At 37.8% G+C, this 17,678-nt stretch overlaps 1 protein-coding gene across 1 annotated transcript; it reads left to right on the top strand.

Moving 5' to 3' along the window:
* Nucleotides 1-22: 22 nt before the first annotated feature.
* Nucleotides 23-17,379, top strand: LOC140315629 (uncharacterized). Its single transcript, XM_072393233.1, has 19 exons — nucleotides 23-70; nucleotides 288-341; nucleotides 792-845; nucleotides 2,057-2,110; nucleotides 2,964-3,017; nucleotides 3,237-3,290; nucleotides 3,923-3,967; nucleotides 7,649-7,702; nucleotides 7,800-7,853; nucleotides 8,597-8,650; nucleotides 11,724-11,795; nucleotides 12,362-12,397; nucleotides 13,487-13,531; nucleotides 13,665-13,697; nucleotides 14,720-14,866; nucleotides 15,463-15,639; nucleotides 16,121-16,211; nucleotides 16,581-16,658; nucleotides 16,958-17,379. Exons 1-19 carry the CDS (start codon nucleotides 68-70, stop codon nucleotides 17,161-17,163), a joined length of 1,365 nt encoding a protein of 454 aa, XP_072249334.1. The 5' UTR covers nucleotides 23-67; the 3' UTR covers nucleotides 17,164-17,379.
* The last annotated feature ends 299 nt before the right edge of the window (nucleotides 17,380-17,678 follow it).

Here is a 17,678-nt window from a genome sequence, read left to right as displayed (position 1 = left end):
TTCTCTCCATTTGCAGGGTGATGCTGGAAGTGAAGGGGAAGAAGGAGCTTCGGGTTTCTCTGGAGGGATGGTGAGTTCACAATTTCCAACCACACTTTAATGAAACTTTAGTTTTAAAGAGTTAAAATATGCCATTTACATTCAAAACCAATATGAAAGCAATATGTTGCTGTAAATCTAAGATTACCCACTAAAAATTCTTTTGGAACCCCACCTCACATAGCTCTAATTGAATGAGCAGCTGTAAAACATCTGTGAACAAACAGTTTATGAACTGATTCTTTCAGGGAGAACCTGGACTTCAAGGTGACCCAGGCGAGAGTGGAGATCTCGGTCTGAAGGTAAATATACAACATACACCTAATGCATACCAAGTTATAGTTTGACAGTTGTAATTAAAAAGGCTGACTTATTTTAAGACTAAACTGTTATCCACTCAAGCCCCATTTTAATTCACTGCCTACTAAACTACAACAGTCTCTCCCTGCTGACTTGGTGGGCTCAAACCAGAGCCAACTTTCACCCTTAAGAGTGGAGATGTGTCAGCAGAAGCATCACCGTTAACCAGAAAAACTTTGCCTCAGCAGTCTCTCCCAAAACAGAGACAAATGCCAGCTGTGTATTTATCCCATTTTTACTGCTGTCTAGAAACTTTGCATATTTTATGTTTTTGATCTTAAACTGAGGTGGGCCATATTGCCTTGTTTTTCATCACCATTAGTTCTCTAGCATCAGATGTAGCCCCAGTAGACGTAACTCTGAGTAACTGTGGCGTTTCTTCCTGTCCACAGGGAGATGTCGGTATGGAGGGACCCCGTGGAGGAGTCGGAGCTCCTGGTGAGACTGTAAGGAAACGCAGCTACCGCTCAGCCCCTCTGTGGTGGAAAGTTTAACTCCTCATACGTAAAAGGAAACCACCACTTAAACATTATCACCTACACATCACCTAACCCATGAAGGCAATCCAGAGAAAGTGTGGCATCATAATCTGCCCACACTGAAACATTTTGAACCATGATTTCACATTATGTTGAGCAACACTGGTTATTGTAAATAAAGGTTACCTTCCTTTTGCGCCACGCTTGAAGTGATAGGTTTAGAATAGAAGTTACTCTAACTGTTTTTTATATAAAAAACCAAAATAATAAAACCTAAGATACATTAGAAGGAGAATTAAGTAATAAGTTTAAAATAATAACGAAAAAGCCAGGCGTAGAGTCGACTTTAAATGTTGATCAATTAAGTGTGAATTGTGTATTTTAACTTTTCAACGCCTTCGCTGTTATTTTGTAGATAGTGGAGCTGTTAAAACAGCACACCATCTGGATCCTGGATTTAAAGCCTCACAGGCCAGTTTTACCAGGACTTTACCAGTGGAGTTTTTAACTCTTTTTTTAAGTATTTGTAAGATGATGAAGGTGATTAGAGGGAGGAATAAGAAGCATTATGGAAACCAACTGCCACCCAACAAGGTGAACCAGTTTCTTTTTAGCAGGTGACAACATGTTTTCTTGGAAATTACCCACACTTTTGGCTCCGCTTCCTCCCATGTTGTTGCAGCCCTCATGCAGCCAGGTGATGCAACAGCGCAGGCAGATGGTGAATTTGGGCCTTTACCAGCAAGCAGCTGCTGCAACTGATAATCAATGTGACCCCTGATTGAAGACTAGATTACAATTATATATTTGTTTGTGGCAATTTAGATCTGAACCTTGAATTTATTTTCACTTTCACTCTCAGAAGACACTTTTGTTTGTACAGCCTGCAAATGCTTATTATTTCAAATGCAAACACTTATTATTTTTTTTCTTATGGAAACACTTATTTCTGACTATAACAGAACCAAATATTTTGCATGATGTTTTAATAACATGCATGCATTTAGATCCTCATTTTAATATATTTAGTTTTATGTTGGGCAGTTTTATCGTATTTGCTTTTACTTTCAAAGTATTGCTGTGAACTTTAGTGTCAACTGAGTGTGTCCATTTGAATTCCTACTTTTAATATTTGCTTTTTTTATTTTGCGTCATCACTTTTGTCGTGTTTGTTCCAGGGGCCTCATGGTGACCTGGGTCCTTCGGGATCAAAAGGCGGAAAAGGTATCAAGGTAACGCATCTTGTTTAATCTTTGGACTGGTCTTCGGTATATTTACAGTATGTACGACAGACAGAAACACAAAAACACAACTTAACTATCGGCCCAGAGGTGCTAAACAACTTTATGTTTATTTGTTTTTAGATAAATATCATCTGGTCTTATCGCATCTTAGGTTCTCGTGTCTACCCATTTAGTATAAAGATTAAATTAAATTTAAAGATAGTTTATTAATTCCATAATGAAAGCTGTCATTATGTATAGTTATTGCTGCTGGCAGGAATGACCTCCTGTTCTGTGTTGCAGTGGAGCTGAGGAAGCCTCTGACTTAACGCACTCTGCTCTTCGGTAACATTATCTTATGTAGCGGGTGGGCAGAATTGTTCATTAGATTCATTAGATTATACAGCATTCTTCTCCGGGTCAGGTCCCGGTGCTCCAGAGCAGTCCCCAGCACAGAGCCAGCCTTCGTTTGTTCAGTTTCTTTGAGTCACTGGCTCTGATGCTGCAGCTCAAACAGATGGCTGCAAACAGACTGCACTCTCCATCGCACCCTGTACAAGATATGCAACATCTTGGTGCAGACACTGAAGGACCTAAGTTTCCTTTAAGTACACTGTGTTCTGTCCCTTCTTGTAGATAGACTTAAAGTTGCATTTCAGTCTAGTCGGCTGTGCAGGTGAACTCCCAGGTATCATTAATCATCCACCACTTCCACCTCTTTTCCCAGAATGGAAATTGTGAATTCTCAGTCCTCCTAAAATCCATAAACATCTATGAATAAACAGTTTGTTGTATTTGACTTTTCACCATTCATCCATTTGATATTTGATAAATGATTTGTTTTGGCACTTTTTCTGTTCAGGGGTCTCGCGGGGACCAAGGTAAACAGGGTGCTCAGGGAAAAGATGGACTGAAGGTAAAGAGTTTAAACTTTAAGGCCTGTAATAGAGAAGGTTTTGGTTTCCTCTGACATTCAGCTGAAAGTTCAAATTTCATAAAAAAATTTTATTTGATTATAAGTGACGTTTCCTGTTCTTAATAGTTTATTCCAAACATGTGTGGTCGTTCTGTTGTTGCATATCCACCAGCTGAACAGCAGGGGTTCACGCTCTAACTATCAGGTCTTCTCTCACAGGGTCAGACAGGAGCACCTGGATTTCCAGGTGACGTCGGCGAGAGAGGCTACACAGTAAGACACCTCCTCAGTCATTATCTCTCACTACTGAGGTGTGATTTTAACGATTTAAACTCCTGAACTTTTAGGGATTTGAATTTGATCAAATTTATCTTTCAGAATCTTTTCCTATCATATGACATATGACCAAGAAATTCACAATTACTTGTGAGCCAATAAAAATTAATTCAGTTTTTTTATTCTGGGCTTGAAATATCTCATTGCAAAGAACTAAGATACAAACATATTTCAAGAGTTCACTTCCCAGATCATGATAAATTCAATATTGAGGTAATTGTATGTAGAGTTGTTGGAAACACGTTTCTTCCTTATTTTCTCTCCATTACAACACATGTTGAAATAAGCATGTGACGCGTTGCTATTTTTGTTGCGGCTCAAACTTCCTTTAGCAAGTGTTGCTGTTTTCTTAGTTACAGATTACATCACTCAGACGTCTCTTAAAGTGACAGGAAGACTTAATTTGCTCAGTCATTTATTTACTTTGTCTGATTGGCTCCTTGTGTGATTATACCCTGACATTAGCAGCACTCCTTTGATTTTCAATTAACTTTCCACCATTGCATCATTTAGTCTTTATCATATAGAGATGTTTTTGTTCCAGATTTTTTCCTCTTTGTCTTTCCCAGGGCTATCCAGGGCAGCCCGGAGCCGTCGGATCAGGTGGACCAAAGGTACATATATAGAGTTTTCAGCTCCTGCGTTTTCATTTGATTGTTTGATGATGTTTCTGCAGAGTAATTTCAAAGTTTACATACATCAGTAGCGAGTGTGTATGGATGGTATCATACCATAATGCTGTTAATGCTTTATCAGTCTGTGTTTCAGTGGAGAGTTTTACTTTCCCAATGATGACCTTTGTTCTTTAACTCCAGGAAGGAAACTGAAGCACTGTAGATAGTACAGTACAGTACAATAACAGGAATGTGAGTCAGTCTGTAAATGGGTAAATTCCCCTTCAGATGTCTGGAATTTGGATTTTAGTTCTTACACATTTGTACTCCACAGCTGATGATTTTCATTTGATTTTGGGCATTTCGTAGTTCTTCCTCCAACACCACCCACTGAGCAAAGTTTGTAATGCTATGAAAACAGCCAAACTGTCTTCATATCACTGAAGTTAGTCAAACAACAAACAAAAAAACTCAAATGAAATCAAATCATCTAACTTTTTGGATGAAATTATTGCATCATACAGCACAAGCTGATTTGTTTAAAGTGATTGCATGATTTTCCTAAATTTTCTACATTCCTAAATTTCTGACCACGTTATGATAATTCAGAGTTAGTCATGTGACTGACCTGTAACCTGTGTAGGTTTTACAACCACTAATGGTAGCTTAGATAAGCTTCAGCTTATCTATCAATGTTTATTGAACATTTTAGCCTGGAGATGGTACTTTTAAGTCTTTAGATAGTTAGTCTGTTCTTTTATTTAAATGAAAGTGGACACATTTGATTAATGCTGTTCATCAGCATCCTTCATAAAATCAATCAGCTAGGTGTAACTCTGGTTCTATGAGAACTTAATACGTAGCCTTCTGATAAACAGAACAGCTTTGTACTTTGTCTCTTCCCAAAATTAGTCCACCTTTTCTCCTTCTCATCATTCCTACGGATTTCAGATATGGACCATTCTGGTGTCTGGAGAAAATACATTTACCTGACAAAGGCAGAATAGCTGCTGACTAGATGAAACACGCACAACTAGATGGTATAATAAACTAGTATTTTTAACATTCGTGTTGGGAATGAGATCCAGCCTTTCTGACCTGATCAAACAATTTTGTACACAAAAACAATTTAACGCTCTAACCCACAATTCAGAACTGTGTTTCAGAGGTTATGAGAGTAAAGATGTTATGTTTCAAAGCAAATTAGTATTACAAAGGCTTTAAATTTTGTAGCATATTGACAAAGTTTAAGGAAAAGTTTGTGAATATACTAACTTGCGATCTTTCTAAATGTAAGTTGAGAGCAGAGCTCCATTTCATGTTTGTTATCTAGTTCAGACGGGGAGTCGGGATATGGTTAGATCTGGTCTGGAAACAGAGGAAAGCAGCTGGTTTTGCATTCACGAGAGCTAATAAAACCTATATACTAGCCCCTCTATCACCTGAGGAGACAATTTGTGACTTTAAATGAGTGAGTATCTAGTAATGAACAACTAAACATCAGAAAAGTGCTTCAAACCAACATCTTGTCTTAAACATACTGTTTAAAAGTAGTCCGATACTCCTTTATAACAAATTCCTGAATCGTTTCTTCCATTTTGGGAACCCGTAGAGGATAAACAGCTTTTTTTTCCTTGTGATCAATTGATAGGTAATTCTGACATAACAGTGTGTGTGTACAGTATGTGAGAAATATGATCACTATTTGATAACTAGGAACAGTTCATGTTAAGTTTATGTCCAGTGTGTTGGTTTTACAAACATCTAGCAGCAAAACTGCAGATTGCAACAATGTGATTAACCCAATCTCACCATCCTCCTCTACTTGCATTAGAAAACATGATGATCATAATGGCACCCACTGAGCCAGTGTTTAGTCTGTCTCTTCCAAGCTACTGTGGTAACGCAGTGATGCAACATGGCAGGAGGAAAGCAGGAGCTACCGAATCTTTAAATATAGATTGCTCATTTTGATGTAAAATAATTATTATTTTAATACACTTATTTGACACAAAAATGTCTTATAATCACGTTTACACGTTTATTTTTTTTATCCTAACGAAACCAACTTTGTTTGTATGACCAAGTTATTCAAATAATCACAAGGAGGGAAGTCTTCTCTTCCATCTCGTGTACCATCTGACTCTAAATGTGACAGATGTGTCAGAAAGAGGACTTTTGTTTTGTTTGTTAGCATGAGTTATACAAAGATAAAGCCTCTACTTTTTTTTTTCTAACAGCATACTCTGACTAACACAGACAGACTGTCAGACTGTCGCTGTAAAGTAGAAACCAGAAGTGAGTGCTTGCTGAAACTATGTTACAGAGTAGAAAATGAAACCACGTCGTCTCGAGAGGATTTTTTTAATAATTTCCCCAAGTACTCTCTGTGGTTGCGTTCTGTGGGACTAAAATGACTCCAGGCATTTTTACTCATGACTAACTCATGAGTGCACTTATTACAGTGCTGTGGGAGCATTTTGCAATGTTTGTGTCATGTAATGCAATGTCACCTTAGACTATAGATAAAGAAAGCAAAACCAACTCAAGTAAGATTAAATACAAGAGTAAAAGTAAATACAAGAGATGTTAATTAAAGCGAGTTGCTTTTCGGTTTGCATTTTCTGTATATGTACTAAGTCACAGCATCTGGTTTACATCAAACACAGGGTCCTGTGTTAGGACACATTATATCGAGTGAGAGATGGATGTCATTTCTACCTCAGTCAGACCGGGATGCAGGTTCCAACTCTGGTCTTGATAGTTCTCAAAGATAATTTTCTATTTTATCAGTGGCACCAATAGAGTCAAGAGACAAGATGAGTCCAAAATAATCTTCTGTAGACTGCAAAGTGCAATCAGGGTGTATTTATTTAGTCAACATGAAAATACAGGCTAAATGTGCAATGAGACTGCTCCGGAGCAATCTGACTTTGTTAAGTGGCCCCTCCTAATCACAGGCCTTTCAGTTATTTATTTAATTATTTCCTCTTTGTTCAATATACTATTATGAACTTTATGTACATAAAGAGCATTCATGAAGTACACACAGTTAGTACCATACATACATTAATTAGACATCAACAGAAAGATAAATGCAGCAGTCTCTGGGGTTGTTTTCTTCTCTACACTTCATTTGTCAGTATTTTTTTAAATAACTGATCTTTTTTGGGTGGGTAATCTCAAAGATAACTGAGCTCAATGTGAAACCGTCAAGTACATCATTTAGTCCCAAAAAATGTTCAAAAACCCCCAAAATGTCCAATTCACACACACGTCAAACTGATTGAGACAATGTTACATTTTGAGAATTAGCGACAAAGAAATACTGAACATTTATAGCTTTAGAAATTTACTTAAACCAAGTAAGAATTGGCAAGCAACTGTTGCACCTCTAAAAACCTGACCTACAAAAATAAGGCTGTGATTACCACAGAGACTGTTTTCAGTGAGTTAGACGATGAATGATCTCAGCTCTGACTTGCCAGCATCATCAGCATGGGTGATGAACCTTGAACCTTCTTCACAAAGAATTTAAATAAGCTACTTTTTCAAAAGTCTTGTAATGCATTTCAATATATCATTTAGAACGTTTGCTATCTCACCGTAATGATTCCACATTACTGAAGTCAAGGTTGTGTTTTCTCTTTGTTAATGCCCTCCTCTTCCTCTGTCTCTCAGGGCACTAAAGGTCAGGGTGGCCTTCCAGGCAGTGACGGTGACCCTGGAGAAGATGTGAGTGGACTAAATTCAGAGCAGAAACTCTTTGAAAACTACTGAATCATCTTTTTTTTTATTAGTGAAACTAAATCTACTTCCTTTCATTCCTCAGGGTCCTATAGGAGTCCCAGGGTTGATGGGAGAGCCTGGATTTTTTGGTGTTAAGGTATTTCTTTTGTTTTTGCTCATTGTTGCAAATATCAGTAACAACGACTGGTTCTCAGCTTACATTTTCTTTTTCTACGTCTTAATCACATCATAACCTTTTAGTTTCATATTATAGAAATTAATTATTTAGTGCTGCAATCAAGATAAAAATTCTCAAAAACATCTCTTCAAAATCCAACAGTAAATTGATTCATAATGCTAAAATCATCATCAGTTCTACTAAGCTCAACCTTTTACTTCTGAGATGATCAAGCTTCTGAAAAAGTCAAATTACCCCCTTTTTTCCAGTTTATCTTCTGCAGATGACTCAGTAATGAGAAATGAATGATGCCTTTCTTTAGATGAGATAATGGGGGGCAGGAGCTTTGGATGTTTGATCTAACCCGCTCCCACCATTTGCTCTCTTCAATATTGATTCAAATCTATGAATGCATCAGAAACTATGAAAGCATTCAACAGAAATGCTCATTGGTGCCAAAACTTACCCTTTAGAAACACAGAAGTGTTGATTACTTAAAGGAAGTTTAAGTAAAAAAGGTCCACCCATGATTCAAAGATGTGACACCGTGCAGCCCAACTTCTGTATGCCATTAAGTAATGAAGGCAAAAGTCCCACAAAGTCATCCTAAACCATGAAAAATATCCAATTATAACAAAAGAAACATTATACTGTATGTTGTCTGCTCATACTTTTGAACATCTTTCTCTTCTAGTTGATTCATACCTGTTCTGCATTTGCAGGGCAGCAAAGGGGATCGTGGTGTGAGAGGACCTCGTGGCAGACTGGGCAGAGCGGTGAGTGCGCACCATCAAATGAGCGTCCTGCTTCCAAGAGCGCAACATTTATGTGATTCACTGGAGTGACAGTTTATAGACCGACAAATATTTGAACCCATCCCAAGTGTCTTCACTGACTCTACCTGTAAATTATTCCACATTAATGCCTCATTTCAGCAGCGTTGTACATAACAAACAGTTCAGTTTAAACAGTAGTACACTGTTATGGATGGACGAGAGAGAAATCTGAAGATTCAAGAGCACATCAGGCTTCATTTCAGCTCTATGGGTTGAACTGGATAGTTCAAACAATTTTGGGCTGTAAATTGTACTAACAGAATTGAAAACTGCATCCTACATCAAATGTATTGATGAATTTGTGAAAACAGCCATGAGAAGCCACTTTTGGAGCTTTACCTGTGAAAATTCATCACAATCAGGACATGCCACTCAGCTTTTCTTAAGTACAGATTTATTCATCAGCAAATTCATGTATCTTTTACTTTTCAATGTGATTTCTGAGGCTTTTTTAAAATTTTTCTTTATTCTTATTAATTGATCAAATCAGCAACAAATCACCATAAACTCACAAATCACTCCTTACAAATAACCACTGACAGACTCTAAAAAGTAAATCAATTGTCTTCTGAAAGACATCTATATCCTTCTGCCAGTGAACTAGCAACATATTCAAATTCAACTAAATTACCTCTGCCAGGGGCCACAAGGGCGACAAACTTATAATAGAAACCTTTATCAGAAGCATTTTGAAACGGTGTTGGTTGACTCATGTGCAACACCACATCTTTTGTTTTACCACTATCACACTTTTAAGCCTGGAAAATTCTGCAATCATTTGTGAATATGCTAAATCTCTGGGGCATCTTCACGCTCAGGGAAATCAGTGTTCAGAGTATGTTTTCTACAATCTTTACAAAGTGAAAATCAGTTGGCTTTGGATTCAGTGGAGCAGATAGCTCCTGGTGACAAAAGCAAAAACACTTTTATTGTTGTATTCATTCCTTAAACTCAGATATCCTTCACAAGGAAAGCAACAATGTGCAAACCAGTAAATTTAAGACTTGTGTGAGCTTTTTATTTAGACAATTTCATGTAAAAACAACAAGATGATATGATTATTTGATTCAAATCAAGATATTATGAAAAATGTTCTCTCCCCTCTCTTGGGAAGTGCTTAATCAATAGGTAATTGTTGAATTACTGCATTTCACCGTTATGTAGAGTACCTGGAGAGTGTTTTTGTTGTGGAAAGGTGAAATAGAAATACCATTAACTGAACTGAACTGAAATAAATGACAAATGGAAAAAACTGTATTGGAATTCGTTTATTAGATTTACACAAATTGGCTAATGAAACTGAGCTAGTTTTGGAAAAATAGATGATCGCATGTCTGATCTGGAACGTAAAGATTTAAGATAAAGGTAATTTCATGTTTGATTAACAGGATTTTCACTCCACTGTTTTATACTCACTTTAGGACACCTACACTATGCTTACAAGTTAAAATGTCTCATCTATTTACACTGAGCAGATCAGTAAGTCACAAGTAGAGTGGTAAAATTCTACAGAAAAAAACTGTAAGAGGAAATAAAATACAACATAATATAATGGGAGTTTTTAGATGTTTTGTAAAGGGAGTTATTATGAAGTTACCACAGAAATAAATGTCACAATATAGTTGTGAACATCAGAAGCTCTGGTTCAGTGGAACCAGAAAAGGGAATGTCCCTAAGAGAGAAAAATAAAGACAAATAACACTTTGTGGGTTCTGTTTTCTTAAAACTCTCAGAAAAGCAGAAGTGTTGCCCTTTTGGTTCTGGATAACTGTTTTTCAGTCTATACAAAGAGCACGACAGTTGGCACGAGTATGTAAATGTATGTATGTATATCTTAATTTATCCATCCATTTTCTATACCTGCTTAATCCAATTTGGGGTTGTTGGGGGGGCTGGAGTCTATCCCAGTTGTCATTGGGCAACAGGCAGGGTACATCCTGGACAGGTTGCCAGTCCATCACAGGGCCACACAGAAACAAACAGCCATGCACACTCAAACTCACTCGTAGGGACAATTTAGAGTCACCAATTAACCTGACATGCATGTTTTTGGACGTTGGGAGGTGGCATTTCTTGAAATTCTGTATGAAAAGTTTTTACTGGTGAATGAAGCCATATCGTGTTTTTACTGCATGTGTGGGGACAAATGGAGACTCTGTAATTATAGACAAGATAAATGTTAGAAAAGTATGTGTTAAATATCTCCAAAGAGTAGTTAGTTAGTTTGACGTAGATAGCAGAGTTTCCTGTGATGGACTGGCCTATTCTAGTGGGTATGGAAAGTGACAGAAAGAGCAATGAACATAATTTGAAATAGGTCTTGAAGGGAAAAGTTCAAGGACCTCACGATTTACAGTGTTGAGACAGTGTGACTGAGGGTATCATCTGAAAGAGAGTTGCCCAAATAAAAACAATCTAAATAAATCAAGACAGACCATAAAACACCATTAAACTGGGCCTTGTCTTGAACCTTGCGGTACTCCACAAGAAATGTTCAGGTTTATACAGAAGGGGACATGTTTATTTTCTCATGCTTGCCTTGATGTTGAAACGTCTGAGTGAAACCTTTCGGCCACTAAACAGATATCAGTCAAAATGTCAAACCACTAAAGATAATTTCCCCAAAAGCCTGGAGCTTTTCTTTGAAACTGTCAGTGGCATAATAATGCAAACAGTCTTATGACTGTTTGTTTACTTTATAAGTCACTGTCTAGTCATATCTTTATATCAAATCTTAATGTCTGCCACAATAAAAAGACCTGCTGTCTTTCTTTTCCTTATAATAGCTTTATTCATCTTAACTGTGTTTTATAAGTTACAGCCAAGTTAAGTTTATCTTGTTTTTCTTTTCATCGTTATTCTTTTATTACGTTTATATTGTGTTGTTTATTACTTCAGTACTATTATAGTTCAGCATTAAACACACAATCCAAAACCAAATAAAAGTATATGAGACATATAAAGAGCCCTACCTTAAAAAGATACATAAACACTGTAAACTTTTGTCCAACAGGGAGCTCAAGGAGAGCCAGGAGATGCTGGAACACCAGGAAAACCAGGACCTAAGGGCCTCCAGGGACAGACTGTGTGTACACAGAACGTCAAACAGTAAACGATGCAAACAATAACACCAAAGAAGCTGCAGTTATTAATACTGGGATTTCCTATTGATATCAGATGTCATATGGTTCTTCCATATGAGTGGATCCAGCTGTCATATATTGTTTTAGTTTACAGACATGGTGCATACATAAAGGCTCTGAAATGAAAGCCTAAGTAAAAGCTATGAGGCAGCAGGTACTGGACTCTGTGCAGCCACAAATTTCCCACAATGCCATGCAGCTGTAATATCTACAATCCTTCAATTTAGAAAGTACAACATTTGTTTCATAGTGAATGTGGATACATTTTTGAGGAGTTACTATGGCAACACGCCTTAAAGCAGGTCTAAAAAAAAAAAGCTAGTACCTACTTTTAAGTGTATCTGTTTACTCATACTATGTTGAACTATAGTACATTTGTTGAGTTTGCTGTGAACATTTTGACTCCAGTCAAGACTTCACTACCACACTTTTAGTTTTGAACTACTTTTGACGTATAAAATGTGCTTGTATTTCTGGGTTATGTGTTTAACTAATGCCTCTCCTCCAGGGCGCCAAAGGTGAGACGGGGTCTGATGGAGAGAAGGTGAGTTCTTTTACAACATTTTGAAAACAGTGCTATGAAAAGGAAAGTAAATAGGATAGGATGAACATTAGAAGTGAGTGCTCATCAAAAATCTCACTTCAGCCCCTGATGTACTTCATAAGTTCATGTAGAAGAATAGAAAATGATCAGAAGCTGGTCTAATTAAAAGGAAAGAATTAGAAATATATATCTGGTCTTATGCTCCCAGCACCATCAAAGCTTTTAAATGATAGATGAATTTGGTGTTACAGTAGTTGCTACCTCTCCTGTGCATTCAGGCAATCATTTCAGTTATGAATTGTAATCACCTGCATCCAGCAGCATGCAGTGAAGACTTATCTTTACACTTCAGCAAGCCGACAGAACGTAGAAAGCGCCCATCACAGCTGTTTCTGATGATAGATAAGCTATTAAGTAACTAGAAGCTAACATACATTCCTCACTTGGTAGAATAATAGTTATTCATTCATGGATCTTACAGGATTTGGATTTCTGATGCATCACCCTGATAAGCTTATCATGAAATGATAAAACGCTGCATTTTGGCTATATTTTAGGGGTAGATCACGAGATGGATCACTGGTCAAAGCTCTTGCTTATTCGTCCAAACACAAATTTCCATGCTGTACTTAAACATCCTGCAAACGTCAGCTCAGATTTGGTCCTAACAAACTTAAAACATTCAGTGAGCAGCCATGTTTATCCAAAGCAACTTGTAAGTGAGGAACATTGCATGGCAATTTGGGGTTCAGTGTCTTTGGGTTAGGGATGGATCCATAAACTTTCTGAGTGAAGAATGACCACTTTGCTTTCTGAGCTGCATGCCATATAAACTGTCCCTCTGAAGGCCATTACCAAAACCAAACAGTTCAAGTAGATAACCCCTGACCTATATAAATGACGAATGGGAATTCCCTGTCGTCTGTTGACATTTTCTATTGCAAGTGGTTTGACCTGTTTTAAAAGCGGTAGTGTGATATGATCGGCTGTGACTCATGTAGGACCAGTCAGCTGCTGTTTTTGTTTTTGTGAAACTATCTTTGACTGATATTACAACTTCCTCTTTCACAATGCATTGTTTATCCGCAGGGTGCCGCAGGGAAGAAGGGAGGTAAAGGGGAAAAAGGACAAAAGGTAAATCTTTCAGGTTGATGGTAAGGTGATGCAACTGTTGTTCCACTTACGGTACTCTCCATTTCATTTTCTCTTCCTACACTTCCTGGGACATTTTGCAGATTAGTTAGTTCCTTATTATTTTATCTTTCAGGGAGGCGGAGGTGATCGTGGAGACAAAGGACAGGTGATGATAGGATTTCCACTCTTTTTACAATGATGTCATAGAAATTCACACATATCTGCCCCGGGTGGAGTTTCTGAAACAGGAAACAGCTCCACTAATGCCCTTTTCAGTAGAATGATGAAATTCAGATAAATGGTTACTCTTCAAAACAACTTTTATGAATTAAGATTATATGTGTAAATTTAAAAAGAAATACTAATAATAGAATCTGTTTTGATTCTATATACACCGAATTTCCATAATCATGCAAACCCATCAGCATAGCTACATGTAAATATTTATGGGTTATATGGTCTGATTAGCAGCCAGAGTCACCTTCTTCACCCCAAAGTCAGAGAACCATTTAACTATGGAGCTGGATGTGTGCACCGGGGTCATTGTAATGATGAAACAGGAAAAAAGTTCAACCCCAATCTTCCAGTGCAAAGTTTAAAACTAAAATATCAGCGTATGTCTGAAAAATATCATGAACATTTGCTCTCAGTGGAATGAAAGAGCCCAAACCATTAAAGAAAACAAGCCTGTGCATACATTTGTCCACACAGAGTAATGCTGGATTACAACATCTACTTGTGACTTGAACAAACATGTGAAAAATGATCAGGCATCATACAATGATACATGTTGTTACATCAACACTCATTTGACTCCTGTGGTTAGTTTTCACTAATAGTTGTGTGAGATAATTCTATTTAGAGAAAACATTTTGTAAAGCAACATATCGTCATGTTCCTGAGTAACAGTCCTGCCTGAATTAGAGCCAACAAAGTGTTAATGCAGTGAAACATAGTTTAGCATTTGAACAGACATTGGAAGAGGTGCACATGTAGTATATATTTATATATATTACTAATCGTCTGCTGTATTATAAACTAACCCGACGTAACTGTGGTAAATATAACATATAAAGCAGCATGTAGGTACATAAGAATGCACAATAAACAGTACAAACACATAGTATGTGCACAAGGGTCAGACATTCACTTTCATTCCCTTTTTTTTAAATTTTAAAATTTTGACAGCGAGGACTAAAAGGATCGGGCGGTCGTACCGGCGTCCCCGGCCCTGTTGGACCCCCTGGCATCCCAGGGACCAGAGGAGAGCGCGGTCCAATCGGTGACCTGGGCGTTAAAGGCCAAGCAGGACCAAAAGGAGTTCGAGGCCCATCTGTGAGTAACATCTACACGAAGACGAACTTTAAAAAACCTTCATTAAGACTGCTGACCCCGCCTCAATTTACTTTTAAGCTTCTAAATATCATTTTTAATGAATTTCTTTTGTTTGCTCTCAGAAAACTGTTGCAGGCGTATTTGAATTTGAAGTTCTGCTCAATCTAAAGGCTCCATATATAACCCAAGCTAATACGACAGCCTGACAGTTTTATTAACCGTTAACAACAGTTAATAAATAAATCTGCAGCTATTCTTTTCAGCATTTAAACGCATTAATGCGTTTTTCATGGAAAATCACAAAAAATTTGATGGTACAAGTTCCAAAAAGTAAGAATTTGCAGTTTTTCTTTGTGATTCATCAGAGTGAATTTAAAATATTCTTGGTTTTGGGTTTTTCTAATAAAACAAGAGCTCAGTTTATCTCAGCTTAAATTTAAGTTCAAATGAGAGCCGTCTCCAGTGGGCTCAATAGCACTAGCCTTAATAACTTGTTAAACTCGAATACAGATTATACTGCAGTTGCTTGATGGGTTAAGGTGGTGTTTTGAATCAGAGAGGCAGAGGAGCTGAACTGAGTGGTTTGGGTCCCACAGGGTCCCGGTCTGACTGATGAGCAGGTCCTGCAGCTCTGCAGAGGAGTGGTCACGGCCCAGATTTCACAGTATGCCCAGTCGATCCGAGCCAAATGCTCCCAGGGTTGTCCCATCAATAACCGGACACTAATCGGGCCCCCGGGAGCCGGAGGACAAGCGGGACCACCGGGCAAAGTCGTAAGTTTCACTGCAGGTTCTCTCCAGGTTCTGCTGGGGATAAACAGTCTGTTGTGCTTAGTTTTCTGATCAACTTAATGAGAGTTTGAAGATTTTTAAAGATGAACGATTCCCACTGGTTTTCATTTCTGCACACATCCAACATTTTTCATCTTTTTCATCTTGTTTGGCAGCAAGTTTCTGATGAACGAGTCAAAACTGTCTTTGTGAAAGCAGTAAACAACAAGAAAACTGTTCATTCAATTGTTTAATATATGTCTAAGATTTGTCTAAGATTTTACAAAGTAGAAGTAAAATGAAACACTGCTACAGGAAATATACTCTATTTCTTATGTTGTCTTCAGTATAATAAAATGGTATATTATCCAATACTGCATCTAGAATTATGAAAAATGCTGATAGAATCGTGATGATATCACAATTATATTGAATCTGGTGGTAATCTGGAGGAATTTTAACAATTTATGCCTCCATTTATCAGGGTAAATCTGGAAAAGCTGGGGCAAAGGGAGCCAGAGGTGTTCAAGGTGACAGAGGGCTGGAGGGGCAGAAGGGAGCTCAGGGCGACAGAGGTAAGATCAGCTGTTCATACTTTATATTTTTCCAGTTTCACTTTTAGTTTCAAAATGGTTAAACTGTTAAGCTCTGGTAAAGCCGTGTAAATAAGCCTCCCGGTGGATCCATTCATATTTGTTAAGTAAATTAAGAGAAATTAAGAGTTATGTAACATTCAGTTTTATTTCACATTTTTTAGAATTACATAAATTAACTCCTTTATTCCAGTTGTTTCCTCTATATTCTGTGTAAACATATAACGCAGATTACGTGGAGATGTTGTTTAGGGACAAATTAAGCACTTTGAAGGAGTAATTTAGCAATTTTAAGGCACAAAACAAAAATTTTAATCTTTTTCCTACAAACTCTTTGTGTTTTCCCAACAGGTCAGAAGGGACCTAAAGGCCTCACAGGTGATCCAGGTAAAGGCCTACCAGGACCAGATGGACCACAGGGACTCAGAGGTGTGATACTCCTCCTCTTCACACACTAACTCCTGTCCTGATAACAAAATGCTTCCTCAAGAAGGCAAAACAAAATCTGTACTAAATACCTTCATTTCCTCTCAGTTAAGTGGAACTAAATGTTTTTTTTCAAGGATAACAGGTGTCTTATTCCCACTGTAGTTCAATATTTTAAATCATACATTGTTTTTCTAAAGTTTTGAAATGAACCGTTAGCTTTTATTTACTGATGTAAATTTTTTAGCAGTTTTAAAGAGAGACTCTGCTGACCTCTACATTTTTATAATGACCTTTTCCAGGTTTGCCGGGTGACCCCGCTGAACCCAAAAACGGTATGGAGGGTCCCCGCGGGCCTCGTGGTTTTCCCGGCCCCGTGGGTCCTTCCGGAATGGTTGGAATGGCAGGCGTGCCGGGATTTTGCGAGGCACGGGACTGCAGCATTCATGCGCCTGTGATGCGCAAAGAGCAAGGTTTGGTAAAAAGACCCGCAAGTACAAAAATCTGAGCCGGAGCAGGAGGACCATGGACCACCACGGGAGCATAGAGTTTCTGGTGACAGCGTCATGGTTCATCCCAGTGACAACACAGATGGGAGCTGGTTTTAATGGAGAAAAATATTTCAAGTACATTTATGACACTGGTTTGTTTAAAAGCCGGGGTGAAATGGTCAGTCTATAGTACCATGAGGCGCCCTATTGAGATCTCTATGCAGAAACCAGATGACATATAACCTTCAAGTGTTTACTTGAAGCCAGAAAAGGCTTCAAGTAAACACTAACTTCCTATAGAGGGTCAGCTTCATAAATATCCAAACTCTGCTGGAAAGGATTCAGTCAAATGTCTCGTAATTTGATGAATCAAAAGTAAATTATTCCCCACCCAATTCCCTCCTCCCATTTGCTGTTTTCTCTTTTAAACCAAGAATGAATAAATAAATAATGCTCTGTAAATATCATGTAAAGAATCTTAAATGCATGTGATGTGCTTTAAAATATGTTTCACATAAACTAATGTTTTTTT

Source organism: Leuresthes tenuis, unplaced genomic scaffold, assembly GCF_036924035.1.
Source record: "Leuresthes tenuis unplaced genomic scaffold, fLeuTen1.0.hap1 SCAF_10, whole genome shotgun sequence".
In the NCBI taxonomy this organism is placed as follows: Eukaryota; Metazoa; Chordata; class Actinopteri; order Atheriniformes; family Atherinopsidae; genus Leuresthes; species Leuresthes tenuis.
The sequence above is the reverse complement of the archived record's forward strand: the minus strand, read 5'-3'. Positions and strand labels throughout refer to the sequence as shown.

What these genes read in the sequence shown, in the direction of transcription:
- LOC140315629 (XM_072393233.1), top strand. An exon ending in AGGGCCTCCAGGGACAGACT is followed by an intron (nt 11,796 to 12,361) that starts GTGTGTACACAG and finishes CCTCTCCTCCAG; the next exon opens with GGCGCCAAAGGTGAGACGGG. An exon ending in GGGAGCTCAGGGCGACAGAG is followed by an intron (nt 16,212 to 16,580) that starts GTAAGATCAGCT and finishes TTTTCCCAACAG; the next exon opens with GTCAGAAGGGACCTAAAGGC.